Consider the following 27,374-nt stretch of genomic DNA (forward strand, 5'->3'; position numbering starts at 1 on the left):
ATTCTATAAGGTCTTAATAGATAATATACATTTAATTACAAATGATAATGAGTCTTTACATATAAAAACTATATAAATGATAAGACAAGTATTTTATTAAAATAAGTTCAGTTTTTAAAATTTAGTTAGCAGCATGAAGGAATTTTGCCAGTGATAAAGGGGAAATAAAAGTTAGCCTCAAAATTTCAGACAGCATAACACATGAACATGCTCTTTTTGTTATTTCCCTTTAACTCCCAGAGCTCCTTTCCCCTTTATGATGTCACTTCTCAACATCACTAATTGGAATTTATAGTACTTAAGTCTTGGCAACTCTTAGGTGGGGGAAATGTCTGTACCAAGATTGTAAGTCTTCTTGTCAATTTTTTTTTGTTTCAAACTGAATGAAATATTATAGTTAGCCTGATGTTTGTTCTCTTTGTCATGAAGACATGATTTTTTTATTTTTATTACTCTTTATTATTATGCCATTCCTAAGCAAAAGTGAATGTATTTGGGCAAACATGCATTCTCAAGCAATATCATACGTTGTTTTGATCTAATACTTAGCTAATCCATACACTTCAGCAAAATAGATACAAGGTTTTAGATGAGTCTTCTTAAATGTCAGTATTGTTTCACTTATCAGATTGTATTTTGGGGAATATGAAACAAAATTGTTCATCATTCTTTATTTGGGTGGGAAACAATCGAGTCTCTCGTCTCCCCAGGGACCATTTGCAAGAACACCAACCAAAAGCTAGTTGTACCCCCTCGAGAAATACTGAGTATGCAAAAGTACTTCCTACTGTAAATTATCAAAACATAAAAGTTATATACTAGTGGTTTATTTATGCTTAGTTTGTGAAATATTAAGCCTTTTTACTGTAATGTAAATTTAAAATGTTATCTCAAAAACTAAAAAAAAGAAGGGGGAGAGGAAAGAAAGTGGGAAGAAAGCGAGAAGTGAGGGAGGAAGGAAGAGAATATCATTATGTTCTCAGAAGTGAACCTAAAAACATGTTACATCTGTTAAAAACTAATTTAAAATTAAAACTAAACATTTTAAGGAGAAAAATTTTTCAGTACGTCAATCTTTTTATGGATGGCATGGAACAAAGGTAAACGATTAAATTTTTAAACATAACAGTAATTGTGACTGGCTTATATTCTTAGACTACTCTTGAAGGGAAGATGAAACGTATGTTCCGAAAATAAGTGGTTGGCATTGTTGCACAACTGGTTTAGCCACTGCCTGATATACAGGCATTCTACTATATCAGAGCACCAGTTCATGCCACTGCTGCTTCTCTTCAGATTGAGATCCTCGCTAATGCACCAGAGGAAGGCTGCAGATGATGGTCCAAGTACTTGGGCATGTGGAAGACCTGGATGGAGTTCTGGGCTCCTGGCTTTTGCCCGGCCCAACTCCAGCTGTTATGGCCCTTTGAAGAATGAAGCAGTGGATGAACAATCTCTCAATCTCTCTGTCAACTCTACCTTTAACATAAAATAAATCTGTAAAATATAAAAAATAACTTCCATAAACACTGGTATCTAGTTTACTCTAAAAAAATCATTGTTTTTTTAAACAGATTTATTTACATATTTGAAAGGCAGAGCTAAGAGAAAGGAGGACACACACACACACACACAGAGAGAGATGGGGGGACAGGGGAGAGATCTTTCATCTGCTGCTTCATTCCCCAAATGTCTGCAATGGCTCTGGCTGGGCAGAGCCAAAACTAGAAGCCAGTAGCTTTCTACAGTACCCCATGTGGGTGCAAGGGCCAAGCACTAAAGCCATCTTCCATTGCCTTCCCAGCTACATTAGTAGGGGAATGGCTCTGAAATGGAGCAGCCAGGAAATGAAACTTCACCCACATGTGATGCCTGCATTACAGGTGGTGGTTTAACTGTCTGTGCCACAATGCTGGTAACTTTATTCTTTGTTTAAAGGGCAATTTTAAGTAAAGGTTTGTCTGTATTTGTCACGATCAAAGTCTCAGAGACTTAATTACTATTACACAGTAATCTGTGTACTGGCATCAAAAATGGCAGAATTATACTACATCTTAACTTGTGATGCTTAAACACCATAAACATCAATAGCATTATTGAGCTTATGAACATTTCATGGCTTTCTGAGAACAACAATGGTTAAAAATACATTTTTGATCTTTTGATTATTTCTAAGTTGTGTTATTGTAGAGGATTCCTCAAATTCTCTACTTACTGTAGAAGGAAAGTGTGATAGAATTAATAATTAATTGGCCTCTCCATAAGCCAATGAAGCATACACAAAAATCCTTAGCAACAAATTATTATATTTCCCTGGATTGAAGTGAGGATTCCTTTTATAATTTATTTATTCATTTGAAAGGCAGTGTGACAGAGATTGAGGGTGGAAAAGAGAGAAAGAGTGAGAGATTTTTCCATCCTTTGGTTCACTGCCCAAATGGACACAACAACCAGGTATAGGCCAAGCTGAAGTCTAGTGCCAGGAACTCCATCCATCCTGGTTTCCCTCATGAGAAGCAGGGACACAAGTTTTTGGGCCATCTTCCAGGTTCATTACTAGGAAGCTGGATTGGAAGCAGCGCAGCTGAAACTCCAACCTGTGTCCTGATAGGGGAAGCCAGCATCACAAGTGGTGGCCTTATCACTGGGCTACAATGCTGGCTCCAAGTGAAAACTCTTAATTCTTCAACACAGAGAATCTAAAGAGTAGAACATAATTTTCGATTCTATTTGTCATTTATTTTAATTCTTCTGAGAATGTCTCAGGCATTGTTTTACACATAATGCTTCTATGATTGTAGCTTGTAGCTGATAAAGAAAATTTTCCTCCTTGATCTTAGTGTACCTTCTTCCCAATTTATTTGTCCTCAATAACTTGGCTCCATCCAAACCTCAATACTCCACAAAATATTTTCATCTTTTGCCTTAAATTCCAATTGAGATTGTACTAATCAACTCAGTTCTTCTGTTTCTTAAGATTTATTCTATCTATCTATCTATCTATCTATCTATCTATCTATCTATCTAAGAGAGAGAGAAAGAGAGAGAGAGAGGGAGAGAGAGAGAGAGAGAGAGAAATCATCCATCTATTAGTTCACTTCTCAGATAACCACAAATAAACTCAGACAGGGGCTTCATATAGGTCTCCTGAATGGGTGGCAGGGGCCCAAAAACTTGGAACATTTTCCATTGCTTTTCCCAGGCCATTACCAGGAAACTGGATTGGAAGTGAGGTAGCCAGGATACAAACCGGCACCAATATCGGTGAATGGATAAAATTGAATTTGAATTCTTTAAATTTTAAATATATCATTTTATCAAATAGTTAAAGCTAAAATGTGTTATTTTAGTGCTGAGGTATTTTGTCATTTCATTTTAGATCTTATCTTATTTGGGGACACTGTGAAACCCATAGAGGGCCTTCATGCTTCTGTTGTATATCTGAGCACCATAGTTTCCTATGCCTCATTTAATAAATTCATAGAAAAAAAAGTCATTCATGGGTTATACGACTTAAGTCTTACATTTTCCTCTGAATTTGTTAATGTTTAATTATTTTCCACTTTGTTTATTTGCTTGCTGTCATGATAGGATTGTGTTTTACTGAAAAGAAACAGAAAAAATAATCTGGATATAGAAATCCTGTCCACCCCCCAAAAAATGGAAGTGAGAGTTTACTTCCAAAATTTGGTATCATACAGAGTACCTAAAATCTGAACATTTAAACTTCCAATCTAATCTCATATCTGCTATACATTTTACATTTTTGTCCCCCTAAGAAACAGAATCCACCCTTAACATGCTGGTCTAGGTGTTCACAATGATCTGAGCAAGAGCTCATCAACCTTGATATGCATGAGGGTTTGTCAGCCTTGACACTACTACTGACATTTGAGGCTCAATAATTCTTTGTTAGAGTAGGAAGTGGAAGTTCTTGGAAGAGGAAGGTTGACAGCATCATGTGGATTGTAATATGTTTAGCAGCTTCGCTGGTCTTTACTTGCTAAATACCAATGTCATTGTACTGGGCCTGTTCGGTGTGCATATATACCCACACATGCACATGTTACAGATAATCAAATGGCCTTCAGTTGCAAAATGTCCCTAGGCAAGAACTTCAGAATTCATCCATTCTAAGAAATACTGATCCAGAAAAATGCTAGAAAATTTTAACTCCCATAGAGCCATTCCTCAACAAGACAATAACCAGGGACAGTTGACCTTTGTCTTTATACAAAGATCTCTAGAAAATACAATAAAGGTGATTTAGTCACTGAAATTTCTTGAAAAAATTTCTGCCAAGATTTTTATGGTCTTATTTTTCTTATAGTTGACTTAGAATCACAAAAGCTTGACAATGCTGGCAGGATACCTGTTTTTTTCACAGAAACAGGAAATCTGTGGACAATTCACAGGAACTAGGGAAGATATCACATTCTTTAAATCCATTGGGCTTTTAATTTATTCAACGTTTTGAATACTCTAGCAGAGATAGTGAATGATAAGTAATTGGAAATATTTCATCCTAAAAGAGAAAATAAATGTAAAATACGTTAAATATTTATTCCTTCAAAATTTTTTCTGGTGGTAATATAGGAATAGATGTTTTTCTTAGATAAACCAAAGTTTTAATGTTTCTCCATTGGGAATTCTTTTTTATTTAAGGAAACCTAAATCTAGTTTCTCTTTCTAGAGTTGCAAATCCATTACATTTCATGTTGCTGACAATGCAAAACCTTTACTTCAGAAAACTCAGAAACTGAGAATGATTTTGAAATGATTGGATGGACAGGTCTGAAATGAAGACAGATTTGGGGTGTTACATTCCACTTCATATTAGTTAATATGGGATATAAATTATTGCATTTCCTTACCTATGTCCAGAGCCCTTAAAGCAAGCACTAGTCACAGTAGAAAAAAAACATTTTTTTTTCATTTGTTACAATTTTTTTTCTTGTAGAAGTTAATGATTAAATTAGATCTCGGTCCTGTCAGATTTAATTTTTAAGAATGGAAATTCATTTACATTCATATGAAGATATTTGTTCAAATTTAAAAAAAAAAAACAAGAGATACACTATCAATTTGCTATTTTGTGTAAGACAGTTTGTCAGTTTTTTTATAAGAAAAGGAAAAAAATAGGATCCGAATATACAATAATCCAGAGAATTTGTTGAATTCAGGGAGGAAAAGGTAGAAATGCTTTCATCAGCAGAATTAGATTTGGGGAGAAAGATGGAAAATTCTATCTAGTCTAAAAGGTGAACTGATTTAATTGCTTAAGACATAAAATTTGCACAGTGAATGGGGACTAGGGTATTTAGTTCTCTGCTATTTGGAGGTCTTATAAATTATTCTCAGCAAAACAGCAAACAACCAAAGTTTATTTCACTGTTACTACCTGAAACTTAACCAACCATAACAAACATATAGACATATGACCACAATGGGAGTTTGTGTTGTGCCATATTGCTGTCAGTTCACCCTGCCTCTCCTAACAGATGGCTCTTCAATTATAATTCTACAATGACAGTTCTGCCAATTCTTGAAATGCTTATAAAGAAATACTACAGCATTTCTCTTATATCCCTGTATTTTTCTTGCATTTTAATGGTTCTGACTCATTTATACTACTACTTTATGCATTTCAGTAATTCATTCCTTGTAGTATTCCATTACACGTTTATATTACACTTAGTTTATTCATTCTCTGTTGATGCGCTCTTGGGTTTATCTTAGTTTTGGGGTTACGAGTAATGTTGCTATAAACATTTAAGTCCATAGACCTCTCTTTCAGTGGAAATACATATGTATTTTGCTTTGTTCCTTTTTGTCTTTAATTACTCTGAGTAAAATTTTTAGTTTTCTTTTCTTTATATTTTATTGAAAATTATAGTATTTTATTGAAGTAACACCTGCCAGTGCTTCTGATATATAAAAGTTAATTCATACTCATAATTAGAACTTGTATCAGAAATATTATTACATTCATTAGGTGACCCTAAAAATTCTTTTTTGTTGATTTACTGAATATTCTAATTTTCTAATCATTTTATCTTGAATAAAAATAACTTTACTTCTTCCTTTTACTTTTTGATTTTACTGCCTCATGCAATAAAATGGAGAGCATGGAATACAACATTGAACAGAAATGGTAGAGAAGAATATCTTTGCACGATTCTGATTTATACTGGAAATAGTCAATATTCCACTATTAAGTTTGATTTTAACAATAGGTATTGTCCAGACATTTTATCGATGTCAGGAATATGTTTTCTGTGTCTAGTTATCTCAGAAAGTTTCAGTTCTAAATAAGTCTTAAGAACTGCCTGCATATACTAAGATGGTCAGATGGCTATAATTTTTCATGTGGAGTGGCTGTGTTTGTTGATTTTATATTGAATCAATCTTGCAGTCTGGAAAGTGCACTTCAATGGTATGAAATATTGGCCATTTTTATATATTTCAGTAAGATGTATTAAATTTTAAGGAATTAATTGTCCATTCATGTAGGGATATCTTTAATATTCTTTTATGGTAATGACCTTATAAGATGTGTTGCTATTTACGTTGGTCACAAAATGATTTGGAATAGCTGTCCCTCTCCTTCTTTTATCATGAAATTTTTCAACTTTTTAAAAATTTTTTGTTTAATTTATTTGACAGATAGGGTTAGACAGTGAAGGAGAGAGACAGAGAGAAAGGTCTTCCCTTTGTTGGTTCACCTCCCAAATGGCTGCCAAGGCCGGAACTATGCTGATCTGAAGCCAGGAGCCAGGTACCTCTTCCTAGTCTCCTACGTGGGTGCAGGTGCCCAAGCACTTGGGCCATCCTCCACTGCTCTCCCAGGCCACAGCAGAGAATTGGACTGGAAGAGGAGCAGCTGGGACTAGAACCTGGAGCCCATATGGGATGCCAGCACCGCAGGCAGAGGATTAACCAAATGAGCCATGGCGCTGGCCCCTCAAATTTTTCAACTATTAATGTAAAGAGTTAGAGCACTGATTTTAAACTTTTTTGTTATGTAAAGAATTAAAGTTATATATTATCTCCTACCATTCAGCAAATTTGATAATTTTTGATGTATTATGCTATTTTCCAGTTTATGTTTTTATAAGTTTGCATTACGATTTCTGTTTGAGGATTGCTTCTTTGGAGGAAGCTGCTTTTTAAAAAAGATTTATGTAGAAAATTTGTTACTGATTTCTAATTCAATCCGTGGATGATCAAGAATATGCTGTACAGGGGCTAGTGTTGTGGAGCAGCAGATTAAACTGACACTTGTGCTGCCAACATCCCAGTGTCAATTCAAGTCTGGGCTTCCAATCCAGCTTTCTGTTAATTTGCCTGGGAAGGCAGTAGAACACGGCCCCTGCCACCCTTGTGAGAGACCAGAATGGAGTTCCTGGCTCCTGGCATCAGTCTGGCACAGACTTATATATTGAAACAACTTGGGGAGTGAACCAGCAGGTGGAAAATCTCTCCATCATTTCATCTCTCTCTGTCACCCTGCCTTTCAAATAAATTAATAAATGTTTTTTAAAAGTTTATGCCTTGGAAGTTAATGGATAATGCCCAGTCAACCATTTTGAAAATATGAAGTTTAATAGCATTGCATAATGAATTTGAGATATTTTCTCTTCCAGAACATTTGGAATAGAATAATCCATAATGATAGCTGGGCATCAAAATTCCTCAGTAGTATAAATATGTACTTTACTTAGATCCAAGTTTAGAGATTCAGGTTGAATGAGATGAGTAAATTTGGTGTAGGTAGTCATTTAAGAAAACCCTTGGCTACATAATTTACTGGTGAATTTATTCTATATTTTACTCAATTCAAATTTTATGGAGTTACAATAATGTTCCAGGTTGCATGTTGACAATTTCATTCTTTAATCATGTACCAATATTCTATATTGTATGTACTTAATTATTAATTTTATGAAGTATGTTTTGTGTGTATGTATTTGAAGGTTTCAAATTAATTCATAATCAACAGAGTCTATGTCTGCAAAATAGTAGAACAATATAGAATAATAATTCTCTAGCATATTTTTACTATGGATTTCCACTACACATTTTAAAAAGATCATAAAACTACATACCAAGTGAGTAAGCATGTTCATATAATAATAAAATAATGAGAACTTATGAATGGAAAATAACTTATAACACAGTTCCATCTCTCAGATTTCCCTTCAGAATAAAAAGAATGACATTCCACATCAATACTTACAATGCACACACATAGACACACTCAAAGGCACATGGGTATGCCATTTGAAGATTAGGCTTGGTGACGTTTTGAGAATATATTGAGAACCTACTTTACTTTACCAGATAATTTGTAAAGTGATATTTTGATATAATGTCGTTTTCAGGAGAGCTTGGAGCATGAATTGGTTAACATAATTATGTTTTCGTATGTTAAAGTTTACATTGCCAAGTTTATTACATTAAATCTATTCTATTTATTACATTATTTTAGGTTATCATTTTAAAAGTTGAAAAGTGGTCAATGGAGATAGAAATACAGATGTAGAAATTTTAAGACATTCATTTCAGATAAGGCAAATTGGTTACATAGATTTTTTGATAGCAAGTACTTATGTATAATGATTATTAAATATCCTCATCTTGTATAAGTTAATTAAAACTTCTCCCTTTTATTTTATAGCCAAAAAATAAACTTCGGGACATATGATAATTATATTCCAGGTAAGAAACACTTTGATATTTATAATAAAATGTACATGATTAATTTTATGGACAAGTGATTATCATCCTCCATACAAAGTGCAAAGCAAAAAAAAAAAAAAAAAACACTGCCATGGAATATAATTAATTATCAACATTTATTCTCCAAGGAATCATTTCAGGGGCTTAATAAATATATTTCATTTTTTATTTATTTATTTTTTTTTTCTTTCTTTTTTTTTTTTTTTTTTTTTTTTGACAGGCAGAGTGGACAGTGAGAGAGAGAGACAGAGAGAAAGGTCTTCCTTTTGCCGTTGGTTCACCCTCCAATGGCCGCCGCGGCCGGCGCGCTGCGGCCGGCGCACCGCGCTGATCCGATGGCAGGAGCCAGGAGCCAGGTGCTTTTCCTGGTCTCCCATGGGGTGCAGGGCCCAAGCACCTGGGCCATCCTCCACTGCACTCCCTGGCCACAGCAGAGGGCTGGCCTGGAAGAGGGGCAACCGGGACAGAATCCGGCGCCCCGACCGGGACTAGAACCCGGTGTGCCGGCGCCGCTAGGCGGAGGATTAGCCTAGTGAGCCGCGGCGCCGGCCAAATATATTTCATTTTTTAATGTAAGAAATATTAAGTAAATATGTTCAGCCATATAAAATAAATACAATAACATTTTAGTAATCATAAAATTAGATAATCTTTGTATAAAGATTTATGTATTTGAAAGGCAGAGTTAAAGAGAGGTAGGGGGGAGAGAGATAAGAGAGAGAGAGAGTGTGTTCCATCCATTGGTTCACTCCCCAAATGGCCGCAATGGCCAGAGCTGGGCTGATCCAAAGACAGAAGCCTGGAGCTTCTTCCAGGTCTCAGACATGCGTACAGGGGCCCAAGGACTTGGGCCATCTTCTACTGCTTTCCAAGACCATTAGCAGAGAGCTTGATCAGAAGTGGAGCGGCCAGGACTTGAACTGGTGCCCATATGGATGCTGGAACTGCAGGCAGCAGCTTTACCCACTATGTCACAGTACCGACCCCAAAATTAGATAATCTTATAGTTGAAAAGCAACATAGAAATTAGATAAATAACTCCTCACTCATGTCAGGAATCTCTTCTACTACCTTCCTGAAAGACTGTTTCCATCTTATAATTGGCCAAAAATCTCATTACTGGATGAAGGAAATGTAGAAATGTACTTAATTTTGAAAGACTTCAGAAATCAGGTGTTTTCCCACTTAGAGCTTAAAAATGACTTTCATTCTCTTCCCCAGTGATTCTGACACTGTTTCTAGGTACTCACAGGAAAAGTTCTATTTTTTCTTACATAAACTGGCACTGAAAATGTTCAAATGCAGTGATGAGAAATCTCACTGTCCTCATTGGTAACTTAAATATCCTCTATCATTTCTGTTCTAATTTCTGGGTAACTTGTCTATCTTCTTTACATATGTCACATATAATAATGCAGTTGTTGAATATATAGCACTTACTCTTGTAAATTGGAAAATGACTACTGACAAGGATTGTGGGGTGTTGAGTTAAAGCTTTAGTACTCCAAATTATTACCAAGTACTGAGTATTTTATAGGCATTGGGCTAAGTACTTTGGGGTTACAGAAGTATTTATGCTTTTCTGCTTTCAATAGAAGGAAAGGCTCAGAATATCACAAATATAAAGATTTAAGATGAAGTGGTAATACTGTTTCCATTTATATCATAACATATAGTTATGAGTAAAACTGGTTAAGATAGAAAAATCAACTTTTTCTCTCATATTGATAACAGAATTTCAAACATTACTAAATGAATGAAGCCATAATTTTAATAATTTGTTTCTTTATTTACATGATATGTATTGTACTATAATTCATTTCTGATGCATTTCTAACTTCCCCAAATTATATATTTTATGTCTTTTATTTTAGTCAGTGAATTAAGCAAAAAATCATGGAATCAGCAACACTTCTCCCTGGCATTTCCCAAACCACAGCGACCAGGAACAAAAAGAAGATCAAAACCTTCCCAACTACGAGACAACACAGCTCCTGTTAGTATTTAAAAATGATATAATTATTAGTAATAAGAAATTACTTGTTAGAGATCAGCTTATTATGTCTAATTATATGTGTTATAGATCAGAACTGACTGACAAAATTTCTGGGATGGTGGAAATCACATTTGAAATGAGGCTAGTGCAACTGAGGCACTGAATTTTACATGTGAATTAAATTTAACTAAAGTAAAGGAAATTATGTTTACACATTGCTGATAGATGCCATTATTTGACAGCACTGTTGAAAATAATCCAAATCTAATGTGGGGAAAGTCGATATATTACTTGAATATCTTTGTATACAATTGATGCCCCCGCCCAATATTTCAAATTGACTGTTAGCAACTCCACATTATAGAAAAGGTGTTCAAGGAACAGAGAAACTCAAAAATCTTAATGTTATGGTTTCACTCAGGAAATGTTCCCCAACAGGCACACTCCCGTTCATTAGAGTCAGATTTACTGTATTTTTTTTTATTTTTTATTTATTTTTTATTTATTTTGACAGGCAGAGTGAACAGTGAGAGAGAGAGAGAGAGAAAGGTCTTCCTTTGCCGTTGGTTCACCCTCCAATGGCCGCCGCAGCCGGCGCACCACGCTGATCCGATGGCAGGAGCTAGGTACTTATCCTGGTCTCCCATGGGGTACAGGGCCCAAGACTTGGGCCATCCTCCACTGCACTCCCTGGCCACAGCAGAGAGCTGGCCTGGAAGAGGGGCAACCAGGACAGAATCCGGTGCCCTGACCGGGACTAGAACCCGGTGTGCCGGCGCCACAAGGCGAAGGATTAGCCTAGTGAGCCTCGGCACCGGCCCCAGATTCACTTTAAAACTTGATGAGATTTCAATGCTTCATCTGTTCCTTGTAATTTTCTTAAAATTCTAAGAAACAGAAAATAGGCTGGTGCCACGACTCACTAGGCTAATCCTCCTCCTGCTGCGCTAGCACCTGAGTTATAGTCCCGGTCAGGGTGCCAGATTCTGTCCCAGTTTTTCCTTTTCCAGTCCAGCTCTCTGCTGTGGCCCGGGAAGTCAGTGGAGGATGGTCCAGGTCCTTGGGCCCTGCACCCCCATGGGAGACCAGGAAGAAGCACCTGGCTCCTGGCTTCAGATTGGCGCAGTGCGCGGGCCACAACCTGCAGGCCTTAGCGGCCACTTGGGGGGTGAACCAATGGAAAAAGGAAGACCTTTCTCTCTCTCTCTCTCTCTCTCTCTCTCTCTAAGTCTAACTCTACCTGTCAAAAAAAAAAAAAAAGAATTAGAAAATAGACGTTTCCCAACACTTCTGGAACTGCCATGAAATGGAAAATGTTTAAAGAAATGTTTTTGGGGCCAGTGTTGTAGGGGTAAAGCAACAGCCTGTGAGGCAACCATATGCCAGTTCAGGACTTAGCTGTTCCACTTCTGATCCAGCTGCTTGTTTATGTGCCAGAGAAATCAGTGGAAGATGGACCATGTGTCCATGTACTACCACCCAAGTGGGAGACCAGGAAGAAGATCGAGGCTCCTGGTTTTCTCCTGGCTCAGTCCCGGCCTTGGCAGTGATTTTAGAGTAAACCAGTGGATGGAAGATGGAAGAGGAAATCTGTCTCTTCCTCTCTCCCTCTGTAATTCTACCTTTCAAAAATAATAATAGTAAATTAAAAAAAAATTTTTTTCACAAAATAATCCTCTCATCAACTCTTATTTATTTTAGGAAACAAATCCCATCAATATTGATCAGTGTTCCTTTCCTCCTTTCCTTGATTTATTTTTCTATTGTTTATCAATTCTACAAAGTAGCTCTTTGTATCATGTACTTTTGCAAATCTTTGGTTAGGAATTTTAAATAAAAAGCATCACAGCCTGTAATGAATGTCACAGATACCATTATTTTAGATACTGATCTAATGATAATTGATATCCTGCTAAGTATTAGGAAGAATTTTAGGTTTTTCCTTTAAGTACAGTTGGAATTCTAGACTCTTGGTTTTGTCCTGGACCAACCCCCATCATTACCGGCATTTAGGAAAAATGGCAGTGGATAGAATATTCTCTCCCTCTCTCTCTCTTTCTCTCTCTTATTTTTTTAAAGATTTATTTATTTATTAGAAAGTCAGAGTTACACTCAGAGATAAGGAGAGACAGACAGAGAGAGAGAGAGAGAGAGAGAGAGAGAGAGGTCTTCCATCCACTGGTTCACTCCCTAATTGGCCACAACAGCCAGGGCTGTGCTGATCTGAAGCCAGGAGCCAGGAACCTCTTCTGGGTCTCCCACACAGGTGCAGGGACTCAAGGACTTAGGCCATCTTCTACTACTTTCCCAGGCCATAGCATAGAGCTGGATGGGATGTAGAGCAGCCAGAACTCGAACTGGTGCCGATGTGGGATGCCGGCACTGCAGACAGCAGTCCTACCCACTATCAGCCTCAGTGCTGGCTCTCTCTTTCTATCTTTTCCTCTCTCTCTGCCACCCTACCTTTTGAATAAATGCATATATATAAAAATTATTACACCAAGAACATAATAAAATATGAAATATATAATTTATTCAATATTTATCAAAATATAAGGTATTGAAATTAGAATATATTTGGCATGTGTTAATATAGACATACTCACAACTTGTCCATAATTTTCTAACCAATATTTCAGGTAATTGATGAAGAAAAATTAAGAAGTCGTAAACAACCATTATGGATGCACCGTTCTTTAATGAGAATTTCTGAAAGACCATCTGATTATTTAGCTGCTCGGAGGAAGCCTCCACCCAAACCAACTCCTTCCCCAAAGGGTGCTGGGGAAAAACCTTCATCCCCAGAAGTAGGTAAGAAAGAAAAAGATGACAAGAAAGCACAGAAGGAAAAATCAGATTCAGAACCAGAATTAAAAGGTAAGCCAGATGCAAAGAAAGACAAAGGTGCAGCTAAAGATGAAACAGGAGCTACAAAAAAAGATAAAAAAGGCTCAAAGAAGGACAAGGGTTCAGTCACAGAGTCTGGAGAAGAAAAATCAGATTCAAAGAAAGGTAAAAAGCAATCAAAGAAAGGCAAAGATTCGGCCACAGAGTCTGAAGGGGAAAAGCCAGATTCAAAGAAAGATGATAAAAAAGGTAAAAAAGACTCAAAGAAAGGCAAGGATTCAGCCACAGAATCTGAAGGGGAAAAGCCAGGTTCAAAGAAAGATGATAAAAAAGGTAAAAAAGACTCAAAGAAGGGCAAGGATTCAGCCACAGAGTCTGAAGGGGAAAAGCCAGGTTCAAAGAAAGATGACAAAAAAGGTAAAAAAGACTCAAAGAAGGGCAAGGATTCAGCCACAGAATCAGAAGGGGAAAAGCCAGATGCAAAGAAAGATGACAAAAAAAGTAAAAAGGAGCCCAAGAAAGGCAAGGATTCAGCCACAGAGTCTGAAGATGAAAAAGGAGGTCTAAAGAGAGATGCCAAAAAAAGTAAAAAAGAGACCAAGAAGGGCAAAGACGCGCCTACAGATTCAGAAGCTGAAAAGCCTGGTGAAAAGAAAGATAAGGAATCAAAGAAAGGTGATGAAGCAAAGGACGCCAAGAAAGACGCAAAGAAAGATACAAAGAAGAAAGACAGTAAAAAGGACAAGAAGGATGAAAAGAAGCCTGGAGAGGCAGAGGGCGAACCAAAGGATGACAAGAAAGGGGCAAAGAAAGATGCTGGAGACGCAAAGAAGGATGCAAAGAAGGGGGGGAAGAAAGATACCAAGAAACCCAAATAGGTCTTATAAATAAGGATGCAAACTGAAGGAACAATTCAAAATCATAATCAACAATAGAGTTTAGCGTTTGAATCCAAAAGCAACAGTGAAAAAAGAAGGTTCAAGAAATCAGTCAAATCATTTTTAAAGGACAACAAAGAAGAAGAATACAAGGAGGACTCAGGACAAGATATATAAAACATGAGAAAGATGTTAAGATATATTAAGGGAATTCATTGAAGACTTTAAAGGCACTTAGGCTACCTTTGGGGATATGAAATATGTAACAAAAATTCCTAGAAAGGATAAACTAAGACTAATCAAGCAATGGTGTAGAAAATAATGACACCGACTCTCTGGATGCAAAAATATTTAAAAAAATCAATATAAGATTTTTCAGAAAATATCTGAGAAGGGATAAACTGTATCTATGAAATTCAAACAAAATCTCAAGCTGCATCCTTATGTTTCAATTAAGAACTAGAGGTGTCACAAAAAGAAATCAAATAATTTTCAGAAAATTGCTTTGAAGTAAATATGAATTAAACTTTCCTCATCAAACTAAAATGCCATTACTACCTTGTGAGTCAATACCTTCATCCCTGAAATTTAAACAATCCTATGTTCACAGTTTTTGAATATTCTACCTGCAAGACAAATGAAAACACTTGGTAAGTTCATTTTATTTTAATTCAAATTAAATTCAAAATAGTTGAACCAATTTAAAGTATTAAACTGACACTGTTTTCAAAATAGATCCATAATTTTGCAGATTTGCCTTTTTACTAAAATTTTATCAAGTTTGCATTTTCTCTTTATCAGAGATATTTGAAGAAGATGGAAATCTCAATAAATAAATGAAGTTTTTAAAAAATGTCAACGAAAAGTTTAAGGAAAGTACAGTTATTTATCATACAAACAAATTATGGTAATATGATGTTATGTTATATAATCATTATAACAATCATCAAAAGTCCATACTTCTTCACTCATTTCCAAATTCATGTAGACAATAGTAGCCAAATTCTTTTCTTGTGCAAATTACCAATAGATCAAACTTAAATGATACTTATGAAGGAACATTTTTGCTAAATTGATAAATATTAAAGTAACCCAAAATAACCAGAATATCACAGAGTATAAAAGAATATCTACATAGTATTATTTAGATATGGAAATCTTTAGCTTCAAATTTTTATAACTCAATATATTGAAGTCTGTTTTGATACACAAGTCAATAATGTGAAGAAAAATAAAACACAATAGAAAGTAAAATAAAACATCATTAAACTTCCCACCTAGTGGCAATTCATTCACTTCTAACTTAAAACATTCTCTGTAAGATAAACTCAACATTATTCCAGAAATTACTAATTTTCCTTCAACTTTATCATTTCCAGTATAAACTCTGGATTCAAGATAAAGATCGCTGGCACTAAAGAAAGAAGCCTCTATTCCACATATTATTAAAAGAATGTATATAGTTAGGTGTAGTGGCTTTGACTGATTATTGAGCATTGGCTCCTTTGCTTTGTGCATAAACAACCAAGGATCAGTGACTGTGAAACCACCTGTTTTATCTTGATCAGTTATACCAGCAGAGTGTCAAAACCTGCCTCTGTTTTCTCTCTCACCTCTGGTTACTACCTTGTTCTCCCACTTACTTATGGGAAAAACTGTATATGCAGTTCTTAAAAAAAAGTTTTCTTAAAACGTTGATATCTTTCTGAGGATTTAGAGAACACTTAAAGTATTCTTTTTCCTCTATAAAGGACCAATAAAAATTTATTTTTGGGACTAAAAAATTAGATTTTAGAATGTATATTAAGAGAACAATTGAGTTTCTACTTTTATTTTTCTAGTGAAATGACCTATGGTCACCAAGAGTATTCTTGTGGTCATATGCAATGGTAGTATTGTGTGTGTGTGTGTGTATACCCCAGTTCTTCTGTTCAATATATATAATTTTTCTCAGTTGTTGCATTTATTCTCATGATTTTATATGCCATTCTTTGCTGTTGAATCTTACATATAAGTCCAAACTTTTCCACTCAATTCGAAATCCAGATATACAAATAGTTAATCACCAATCTACTTGACTGTCTTCTAGGCATCTCAAAATTAACATGGCCTGAGGAGAATCCTTGATACTCCTCCACTGAACCAAGTCAGTAAATGGCACTGATATTCAATCTACGGCTTACTCCAAAATGGTGAGTTGTCCATAATTACTCATTTTTTATTCTCCTGCCTTTTAGCATGTCCAGATCTATCTGCCTCTAAAGAAATCTGAACTAGTATGCTCCATTAAATTTCAACTGTTTCTGCATAAGTCCAAGCAACCATTATATCTCACCTGGAAATAAAAGCCTTGTAAATGCAGGTGATTTCCTCTGCTTCATCTCTCACAACCACCCCACAACCCATTTTCCACATAGAAACCATTATATTTCTCCTCTAGCCCAAAACATTAATGCATTTATGTCAATTTTATCATGAACTTTTCTTTTGCTCTTGTTTAATATTAAACTAGTCACTATTTCTCAGATCTTATGTGGCACTGATTATTTTTGTCTCCATGCTGTTATCGTTCTGGATTTCATGTTATATATTTAATTGCAGGTAGTCTTGTGATATTAAGCCTTCACACTTATTACCTCTTCCTAGAACTGAAATCTCCTAATACTTCACATTTCTGAGTTCTTCAAATGATTTATTCTCAGTTAAATTTTACATTTCCGAACAGTTTTAATTGGCTGATTTTTAGAGAGCTTTTAGTTTGTCAACAAAACTTATCAAAAGGTAAGGGGATTTCCATAATGTTTTTTAGAGAAGTTTTAGTTTTTCAACAAAAATTAGCAGAAAGTATGAAGAATTCCCACAGACTCCTTACCTATGTGGGTAGTTTATCAATGCTCCCCACCACAGTGATACCTTTGTTACAATTTATTAATTTACATTAATATATTATTATCATTCAAAATCCATTGTTCACAGGAATGTTCTCTCTAGGTTACATATTTTATGAATTTGCACAAATTTGTATCATAGTTCCACCATTATATATGAGCACACCTCAAAAGGTTTGTGGAAAATGAAATTAAAACAAAGGTTTTTTTTCGTACAATAATGTTTGAAATCAATGATTACTTCTTATATATTAACATTTTCCATGAACTTTTTGAAGATCCTTTGTAACGTGTAGACTCATTTCACTGTCCTAAAAATTCTCTACCTATCCCTTCTTTCCTCCCCCCAACTCTGGGCAACCAATAATATATTCACTCTCTCCACTGTTTTGGCTTTTCAAGAATTTCATGTAATTGAAATCATATAGTACTCAAGCAGAGCCTTCACAAACTGCCTCCTTTCATTAGTAATGCATATTTACATTTATTTCCTTTGTGTCTTCTTCATGGTTTGAAATCTCTTCTTTTTTTCACTTTGAGAAATATCTTACTGGCAGGTTGTACCATAGTTGTTGTTTTTTTTTTTAACTTTTATTTAATGAATCTAAATTTCCAAAGTACAGAATATGGACTACAATGGCTTCCCCCCCATAACATACCTCCCACCTGCAACCCTCCCCTTTTCCACTCCCTCTCCCCTTCCATTCACATCAAGATTCATTTTCGATTCTCTTTACATACAGAAGATCAGTTTAGCATACATTAAGTAAAGATTTCAACAGTTTGCTCCCACACAGAAACATAAAGTGAAAAATACTGTTTGAGTACTAGTTATAGCATTAAATCTCCATGTACAGCACACTAAGGACAGAGATCCTACATGAGGAGTAAGTGCACAGTGACTCCTGTTGTTGACTTAACAAATTAACACTCTTGTTTATGGCATCAGTAATCACCCTAGGCTTTTGTCATGAGCTGCCAAGGCTATGGAAGCCCCCTAAGTTCACCAACTCTGATCATATTTAGACAAGGCCATGGTCAAAGTGGAAGTTCTCTCCTCCCTTCAGAGAAAGGTACCTCCTTCTTTGATGACCCGTTCTTTCCACTGGGATCTCACTTTAGGTTTCCTTTAGGCTTTTTTTTTTTTTTTTTCCCCAGGGTGTCTTGGCTTTCTGTGCCTGAAATACTCTCATGGGCTTTTCAGCTGGATCCACATGTCTTAAGGGCTGATTCTGAGGCCAGAGTGCTGTTTAGGACATCTGCCATTCTATGGGTCTGCTGTGTATCTCACTTCTCATGTTGGATCGTTCTCTCCCTTTTTTTATTCTATCAGCTAGTATTTGCAGACACTAGTCTTGTTTATGTGATCCCTTTGGTTCTTAGTCCTATCATTATGATCAATTGTGAACAGAAATTGATCACTGGGACTAGTGAGATAGCATTGGTACTTTGAGAAATATCTTACTTGTAGGTTGTACCATAGTTTATTTAATTGATTATCTTTGTAGCTTTGAGGTTTTGAAAATAATGAATAAAACTGTTATATTACCACCTAACAAATTTTTGTTTTGTAAACTGTAAATTATTAATAATATACATATGAACTGCTACAAATATCTATTTGCAAGATTTTGGGGAACATAAATTTTCATCTCTGTTATGTAAATACTAAGGAACATGACTGCTATATGGTATAGTAAGAGTACATTTTGCTTTTTAAGACACTTCCAAATTGTCTTCCGAATTAGCTATACTGATTTGCATTTCTACCAGCAAAGAGTTGCTATTGTTCCACATCCTTGCTAAGTTTTGATGTTGTCAGTGTTTTCTATTTTGTTCATTCTGAGAGGTGTGTAATGGTATCTTGTTGCTTTAGTTTGCATTTCCCTGACAATATATAAAGTGGAGTATTTTTTCATATACTTATTTGTAGTTTTTATACCTTCTATGCTGAGGTTCATGATGAGCTCTTTGCCCATTTATTAATCAGGGTATTTGCTTTCTTATAGTTGAGTTTTAAGATCTTTTGTGTGCATTTTGGACAGCAGGGTTTCTTTTTTTAACTATGTATGCCTTTTGCAGATATTTTCTCCAAATCTGTAGCTTGTCTTTTATTCTAACCTTTAGATATAAAAATATATTTTAATGAATAAACTCAACCTTTTCAATTCTTGCTTTGCATCTTTTTAGACATAGCTAGGTGAAGGTCAACTAGATGTTTTCTTGTGTTATCTTCTAGAAGTATCAAAGCTTTGTGGTATTAGCTAATTTATTTTTCATTGAAAAGCAAAAATTATAAATGTTTTATATGATATATAACATCAAGTTTTGATATGTATACATCGAGTAATGGCTAAGTTATTTAATATACACATGTACATACATATTTAGCTTATTATAATATATAAAATCTAATTCCTCAGAAATTTTAAAGTATAAAATATGTTGTTGGCACCAGCTCATGTCCCAGAAGTTCTACTTCCAATTCAACTATTTGTAATGGCCTGGGAAGAGCAGCAGAGGGTAGCCAAAGTGTTTGGGCACATTCCACCTGGGAGACATAAAAGAAGCTCGTGGTTCCTTGTGGCCATCTGGGGAGTGAACCAGCAGATGGAAGATCTCTCTCTCTGGGTTCACTCTCACTCTGTTTCACTCTCTGTCTCCCTCACTCATCTCCCTCACTCTCTGTAACTCTTTCAAATAAATAAATCTTAAAAACATATGTAGTTATTAATTATAATCACCATATAATGTAATAGATACCTTGAACTTATTCTGTCTAACTGAAATTTTGTGTAGCTTGAACAATACCTCCCTGGTGAACCAACCCCCAGTCCGTGGCATCTACCACTCTACTCTCTGCTTCCATGAGTTACAAGTTTTCAGATTTCACCTATATTTGACAATGAGTGATATGTTTATGTCTATGCATGGTTCACTTAATTTTTCCTTGTTTTTCAGGTCCAACTATGTTGTCACAAATGACAGAATTCCTTGTATAAAAACTGTATTGCTTTTAACTGTGCATGTATACCACATTTTATTTACTCCCTCATTCTTAAAAGGATACTTGTTCATCTCATACCTTGAGGATTGTGAAAAATGATCCGATAAACATAGTAGTACAGATAATCTTCAATATACTGACTTCAGATGCACACTCCACAGTGTAATTGCTAGATTATATGTCAGCTGTGTTTTTTATTTGGGGAAATCTATATACAGTTTTCAATAATGGTTGTACTCATTTACATTCCTTCCAACACTGCAAATGATTTCAGATTTCTTTGCATCCTCACCAACACATGTTGTGTATTTTCTTTATAACCATCCTAATAGTTATGGAGCAATGTCTCGTTGTGGTTTTAACTTGAATTTCCTTAATTATTAGTGATGTGATAGAGGCCTCCCCAAGGTCAGACAGAGAAAAAGAAGCTTACCCTGGAAATGAAATATGCTCATTACCTGTTTGTCTATGAATGCTTCAACTGCAGTTATTATCTGCTTATATGCAACCATTTCCAGTTCTTGCTATTTCAGAGCAACAGTGTTCACTCTCAGACTTACAGCTCAGTATGTGTGTGGAAAAAAATCATCATCAGTAACTATGTACACATGTGTAGTATTGCGTCAATTCCTGTGGCTGCCATGTAGCATTAGAATATCCAAACAAATTATGCATGAAACTATGTAAGGGAGACAAAGAGGCTAAAACTATATATATATATATATATATATATATATATATATATATATATATATATGGAAATACCCCTTCTATGTTTCAGGCTCTGTCTTTTTGGAAACAAATCCAGTTGAGTATTATGATGGCAAATATATTAAGACTGATTCCTGGCCTTGGTGTTTTGTCTCTGTTCACATATCTGACTACAATGTTGAACATTTTTTTCATATACCTATTGGTCATTTTCAGATTGTCTTTTGAGAGATATCTATTCTGGCACTTTGCCTATTTTTATACAGGTTGTTTATATGTTAATGAGATGCTTTTATTTCTTAATTATTGGTATATTGTCTCCTTAAGATATCTGTGGTCTGAAAATATTTTCTCCTATTTGTCTTTTTACTCTGTTGTCCTTTGCTCTGCACAAGCTTTTTAGTTTGATGCCATCATGTTCGCTTATTTTTATATTGTTGCCAGGATTTTGTAAGGGTATAGTAAAAAGTTTCACCAAATCCAATATTAAGCCATTCCTCTAGGTTTTCTTGTAGTAGTTTTAGAGTTTCTGGCCTTATGTTTAAGTCTTTATTTCCAGTTTGAGCTATTTGATTAAAGTGTGAGATAATCTCTCAGTCTCATTCTTTTTTTTTTCTTTTTTCTTTTTCTTTTCTTTTCTTTTCTTTTCTTTTCTTTTCTTTTCTTTTCTTTTCTTTTTTTTTTTAACAGGCAGAGTGGATAGTGACACAGAGAGAGAAAGGTCTTCCTTTTTGCCATTGGTTCACCCTCCAATGGCCGAAGCCAGGAGCCAGGTGCTTCTCCTGGTCTCCCATGCGGGTGCAGGGCCCAAGGACTTGGGCCATCCTCCACTGCCCTCCCGGGCCACAGCAGAGAGTTGGCCTGGAAGAGGGGCAACCGGGACAGAACCCAGTGCCCCGACCGGGACTAGAACACAGTGTGCCAGCGCCGCAGGTGGAGGATTAGCCTAGTGAGCCGCGGTGCCGGCCTCTGTCTCATTCTTGTGTATATGGATATCCAGTTTATCTAAGACCATTTACTAAAAAGACTAATCTTTCTCCACTGTGTACTGGGAACCAAGATTATGTATTGGTTCATTATATATATGCTAGGTTCTTTCTGTGTTCTCTAGTTTATCCCACAAGTAAATATGTCAGTGTTAGTATTATGTTTTTTAGATTACTAGAAATTTGTAATGTATTTTGAGGTCAGGCATTGGGATACTTTCTGCTTATTGGCTTTGCTCAAGATTTAATTGCTTGGAGATTTTTTTGTAGATAAATATTTATTTTAGGATCACTTTATCATTTTTGTGCAAAATGTCATTGTAATTTTGATAGTGATTCAATTAATTATGTAAATCACTTTAACAATATTAAATTTTTCTAATCCATAAACCTAGAATACCATTCCACTTATTTGTCAATTTCTCTCATCAATGAGATAAAAATAAATAAAATTTCATGAAGATATTGAGATAAATGTTTTTACAATATAGATCTTTCTCTTCTTTGATTGAATTTATTCCTAAGTATTTTTTAAATATGTTAGTTGAGAGATAGAGTCACAGACAGAGAAAAAGGTCTTCCATCTGCTGGTTCACTCTCCAAAAGCCATTAAGGCTGTAAAGGCTGGAGCCAGGAGCTAGGAGCTTCTTCCAGTGACCCAAGCACTTGGACCATCTTCTACTTCTTTCCCAGGTAGGAAAAGGAGCAGCTGGGACAAGAATCCACACCGATATGGGAAGCTAGCCCCACAGGTGGAGGCTTAGCCTACTATGCCACAGTGCTGGCCCTGGTTCCTAAGTATTTTTGATACTATTGTAAGTAAAAATTTGTTTTTTTTTTCTTTTTTTAAATATATATATATATATGAAAGGTAAAATTACAGAGAGACAGAGGGAGGGACGGAGGAAGGGGCAGAAGAGGGAGAGGGAGAGGGAGAAGGAGAGAGAGAGGAAGAGAGAGAGAGATGAAGAGTCTTCCATTCACTGGTTCACTCCCCAATTGGCCACAATGGACGGAGCTGTGCCGATTTGAAGCCAGGAGCCAGGAGCTTATTTCAGGTCTCTCATGTTGGTGCAGGAGCCCAGGGACTTGGGCCATCTTCTACTGCTTTCCCAGGTCATAGCAGAGAGCTGGATTGGAAGTGGAACAGCTGGGATATGAACCAATGCCCACATGAGATGCCAGCTGTGCAGGCGGTGGCTTTACCCGCTAAGCCACAGTGTCGGCCCCAAATTGATTTATTGATATCTTTTTTGGATAATTCACTACCAGTGTACAGAAATGCTATTAATTTATTGTGATCATGTTGTATCCTGAAGTTTAACTGAATTTATTTATCAGTTCCAACAGTTTCATTGTTGTTCACTCTTTAGAGTTTTCTATCTATAAGTTCATGTTATCTTCAGAGACATTTTGATTTGCATCTTTCTGATTTGGATGACTTTCATTTCTTTTCCTTGACTAATTGTTCTGGATAGGACTTCCAGATTGTGCTGAACAGAAGTGGCAAGAATGGATATTCTTGTCATGTTCAATTACTCATAGGAGTTTCCTATGCTTTTTGATTCTGTATTTATTGTTCTTTGTATTACCTCTGCAGGTGCTTTTCTCTTTCTTTTCTACTTATGGGGTCAAACATGTGTATAATGATTTAATGGTTTCAGTCTGCTATAGAAAAATATTCTTCATAGATTATACTTAATAAGATTCAAAAGGAATAAAAAATCAAAATTGCTCCTCTGAGCCTTAAATCAACAATATATTTTCATCAGGAGGACAGAGATTTTCTATTTTTAATAAAAAAAAAATTTAAAAGACATGGCTTATCAAAATAACTTTCTAGCATTTATCTTCTACTATTTTAAAGACATGTTTTGACATTGAAAATAAATCTGATGAGACATATAAATAATATCTAAATCCCAAAACTTTGCCATTTCACTAAATTCTCACTCTGTCTCTTGTTGGCAAAGTTCTTTTAGATAATATGAACCTGGCCGGCGCCGCGGCTCACTAGGCTAATCCTCCGCCTGCGGCGCCACCACACCGGGTTCTAGTCCCGGTCGGGGCGCCAGATTCTGTCCTGGTTGCCCCTCTTCCAGTCCAGCCCTCTGCTGTGGCCAGGGAGTGCAGTGGAGGATGGCCCAGGTGCTTGGGCCCTGCACCCCATGGGAGACCAGGAGAAGCACCTGGCTTCTGCCTTGGGATCAGCGCGATTTACCCTGTCGCAGCGTGCCAGCTGCGGTGACCACTGAAGGGTGAACCAATGGCAAAGGAAGACCTTTCTCTCTATGTCTCTCTCTCACTGTCCACTCTGCCTTCCAAAAAAAAAAAAAAAGATAATATGAACCTTAGATTTGTTACATGTAAATAGAGACAGCAGTTCTTTCAAATCACTAATGCTGTTTTCCAGCAGGGGCCCAAACACCTGGGCCATCTTCTGCTGCTCCTCCCAGCCACTAGAAGGGAGCTAGATAGGAAGTGGAGCAGAGGGGACATGAACCAGTGCCCACAGGGGATGCCAGAGTTGCAGGTTACCTGCTACACCACCACAACAGCCCCATGATAAATAAAGTTTTAAAACATAAATATAGGTCAATTTACCAAGCTACACATTGGGAAAATCATCCTTGGAGCAGGTGTGATGGGGCAGCAGGTTAAGCTATACCTTGCTACATCATCTTATTTCAGAGTGCTGTTTTGAGTTGCAGGTCTCTGTTTCTGATAATGCATCCTTGTGAGGCAATAGACAATGGCTAAACTGCTTGGCCTCTGCCCTTCACATAGGAAACCTAGATGTAGTTCTGGACTCCTGGTGAGCATGGCTATTGCTCAATTTGGGGAGGAACCAGCAGATAGAACATCTCCATATCCCTCTCCTTCTCTCTTTCCCTCTCTCTCACTCTGCATTTCAAGTAGATGAACATAAAGAAACATCAAAAAAGAAATTCATTTCTGGTGATTCTTGGCAAGGGATATATAAAACAGATTTAGAAAAGTGGAGGCAATCTCACAAGAAATCATTCATTAAATCATAAATGCAAGATCATCCACCTTATGTAAACTAAATAAAAATTCTCTAGAATATGGTGTTGAATTAAATAATGTAAGACTGAACCTGCTGTCTACAGAATAAGAAGTAATTGAAAATGAGTATTCTCGAGCCGGCGCCACGGCTCACTAGGCTAATCCTCCGCCTTGCGGCGCCACCACACCGGGTTCTAGTCCCGGTCGGGGCGCCGGATTCTGTCCCAGTTGCCCCTCTTCCAGGCTAGCTCTCTGCTGTGGCCCTGGAGTGCAGTGGAGGATGGCTCAAGTCCTTGGGCCCTGCACCCCATGGGAGACCAGGATAAGTACCTGGCTCCTGCCTTCGGATCAGCGCGATTTACCCTGTTACAGCGTGCCATCCACAGCGGCCATTGGAGGGTGAACCAACGGCAAAGGAAGACCTTTCTCTCTCTCTCTCTCACTGTCCACTCTGCCTGTCAAAAAAAAAAAAAATGAGTATTCTCCTGAACTTCATTGACTTTCAAAATTCTCAAATCACTGCCTTTACTGCCCAGGAGATTTAATCTTTCAACATCCAAAAGTAGATGGATTTCAAAGAGCCTAATATTTAAGTCACATGATTCTAATTCTGCAATTAGAATGTGACCCAGTCTCATTTGGCAACATTGCTCACTGTGTAACCATTCTTCATCAAATGGTTAGCTCAACTAAAACGGTTAGCCTCATATCTTTTCTTTATAAACTATCATAAGTAATTTATTTATTTCCCATTATATAAAAACAATTAAGGATTCCATCTCTTCCAAAATATCCAGGGAAAAGTGTACAGAGGCAGCTTTTTGAGCCTTTCCATTTTTACCAAATGCAGTTGGTTTCTCTTTAAGGATTATCAGAAAGATGTAACAACTATTTTATGCATTAGTTTGGATCACATGTATAGCAAAGGATCTAGGATTTTTCCTAAATTGTATTTTGTGCATATGTGAGCTATAAATAAATTTATCAAAGAATATATTTGAAACTGTATCTAATGAAATAGGATTTATGACAGCTCAAACTAATATTTCCCAATAAAATAATACACAGCACTTCCAAAAATAGAAATTATACATGTATCTGATATCTGGTTTTCTTAACTGCAATTATTTTCCATAGGTCCATTATCCTTTTCTTCATATATTACAATGAGCAGCAAAGATGGTTGGTAACAACTGTTTTTCTAACCATTATTTGCTGGTCTCCTGTTTAAGCATGTTAAATAGTATCACAGCCAAAAATTTGGAGTAAAACAGAATGAGAGATCAGTGAAAATGTGGAGATTCCTATAAAGGACAATCTATGAGGCCACTGTTGTGGCACATGGCAGGGTCTTAGTCCACCTGTACAAGGATGGACTGGGTCCGAGGAAAGTTAAGTGTACCGCTCACCCGTTCCCCAGCCTCCTGATCCCAGAGACAATCAGACGCAGCGGGGAGTCAAGTCGAGCAAGAACTCATTTATTTCGCATGTAACAGAGCCTTTTATAGCACAAAACTGCAGAGTCATTGGGGCAGGGCTTAAAGACCACCAGTCACTTAAAAGATCACTTTATGGGGCGATTTCTATAGGACTCGCCATATGTCTATACACTTGTTGTTAGTTTTGTTACCTCCCCTGATGTTGCACAGCCAATTAGCTTTAGTGGTAAACAACTTTGAATTTCACCCACCTTACTTCCTCTGGGCACCATCTTTGCATTGCTTCGTGTAACTAATTTCCCCACAGCACATCAATAGGTTATTCTGTTTGCTATATCAGCATCCCAAATCAGAGCACTGGTTTGCGTTTTGACTGCTCTGCCTCCAATCCTGGTTCCTGCTAATGCACCAGGGAAGGCACCTGATGATGGCCACATTGCTTGGGCTCCTGCCACCCATGTAGGAGACCCTCATGGAGTTCCTGGCTCCTGGTCCCAGCAATGACAGCCATTTCAGGAGTGAACCAGTAAACGGAGGATCTCTCTATCACTCTGCCTTTTGATAGATAGACCAATCCATCTTAAAAATGACAATCTCGCGGTGCCGGCACACGGGGTTCTAGTCCCAGTTGGGGCGCCGGATTCTGTCCTGGTTGCCCCTCTTCCAGGCCAGCTCTCTGCTGTGGCCAGGGAGTGCAGTGGAGGATGGCCCAAGTCCTTGGGCCCTGCACCCCATGGGAGACCAGGAGAAGTACCTGGCTCCTGCCATCGGATCAGGGCGGTGCACTGGCCGCAGTGCGCCGACCGCGGTGGCCATTGGAGGGTGAACCAACGGCAAGGGAAGACCTTTCTCT

General features: G+C 36.8%; 1 protein-coding gene across 7 annotated transcripts in view; it reads left to right on the forward strand.

The window, feature by feature from the left end:
• Positions 1-261: 261 nt before the first annotated feature.
• The window catches only part of CYLC2 (cylicin 2), a 42,984-nt gene continuing 15,871 nt past the window's right edge, over positions 262-27,374 (forward strand). For 4 of the 7 annotated variants that reach the window (XM_051843522.2, XM_051843531.2, XM_008258400.3 and 1 more), the window contains exons 1-5: positions 262-345; positions 8,681-8,721; positions 10,617-10,738; positions 13,378-15,113; positions 16,553-16,655. In XM_051843522.2, coding sequence (XP_051699482.2) covers positions 329-345; positions 8,681-8,721; positions 10,617-10,738; positions 13,378-14,463 — 1,266 coding nt within the window. In that variant the 5' untranslated portion in view covers positions 262-328 and the 3' untranslated portion in view covers positions 14,464-15,113; positions 16,553-16,655. Of the gene's footprint in view, positions 346-8,680; positions 8,722-10,616; positions 10,739-13,377; positions 15,114-15,264; positions 16,509-16,552; positions 16,656-17,064; positions 17,245-27,374 lie in introns of those variants that run through there. The other 3 variants (XM_051843515.2, XM_051843528.2, XM_017348046.3) reach the window with 2 other exon arrangements.

Source organism: Oryctolagus cuniculus, chromosome 1, assembly GCF_964237555.1.
Source record: "Oryctolagus cuniculus chromosome 1, mOryCun1.1, whole genome shotgun sequence".
NCBI lineage: Eukaryota > Metazoa > Chordata > Mammalia > Lagomorpha > Leporidae > Oryctolagus > Oryctolagus cuniculus.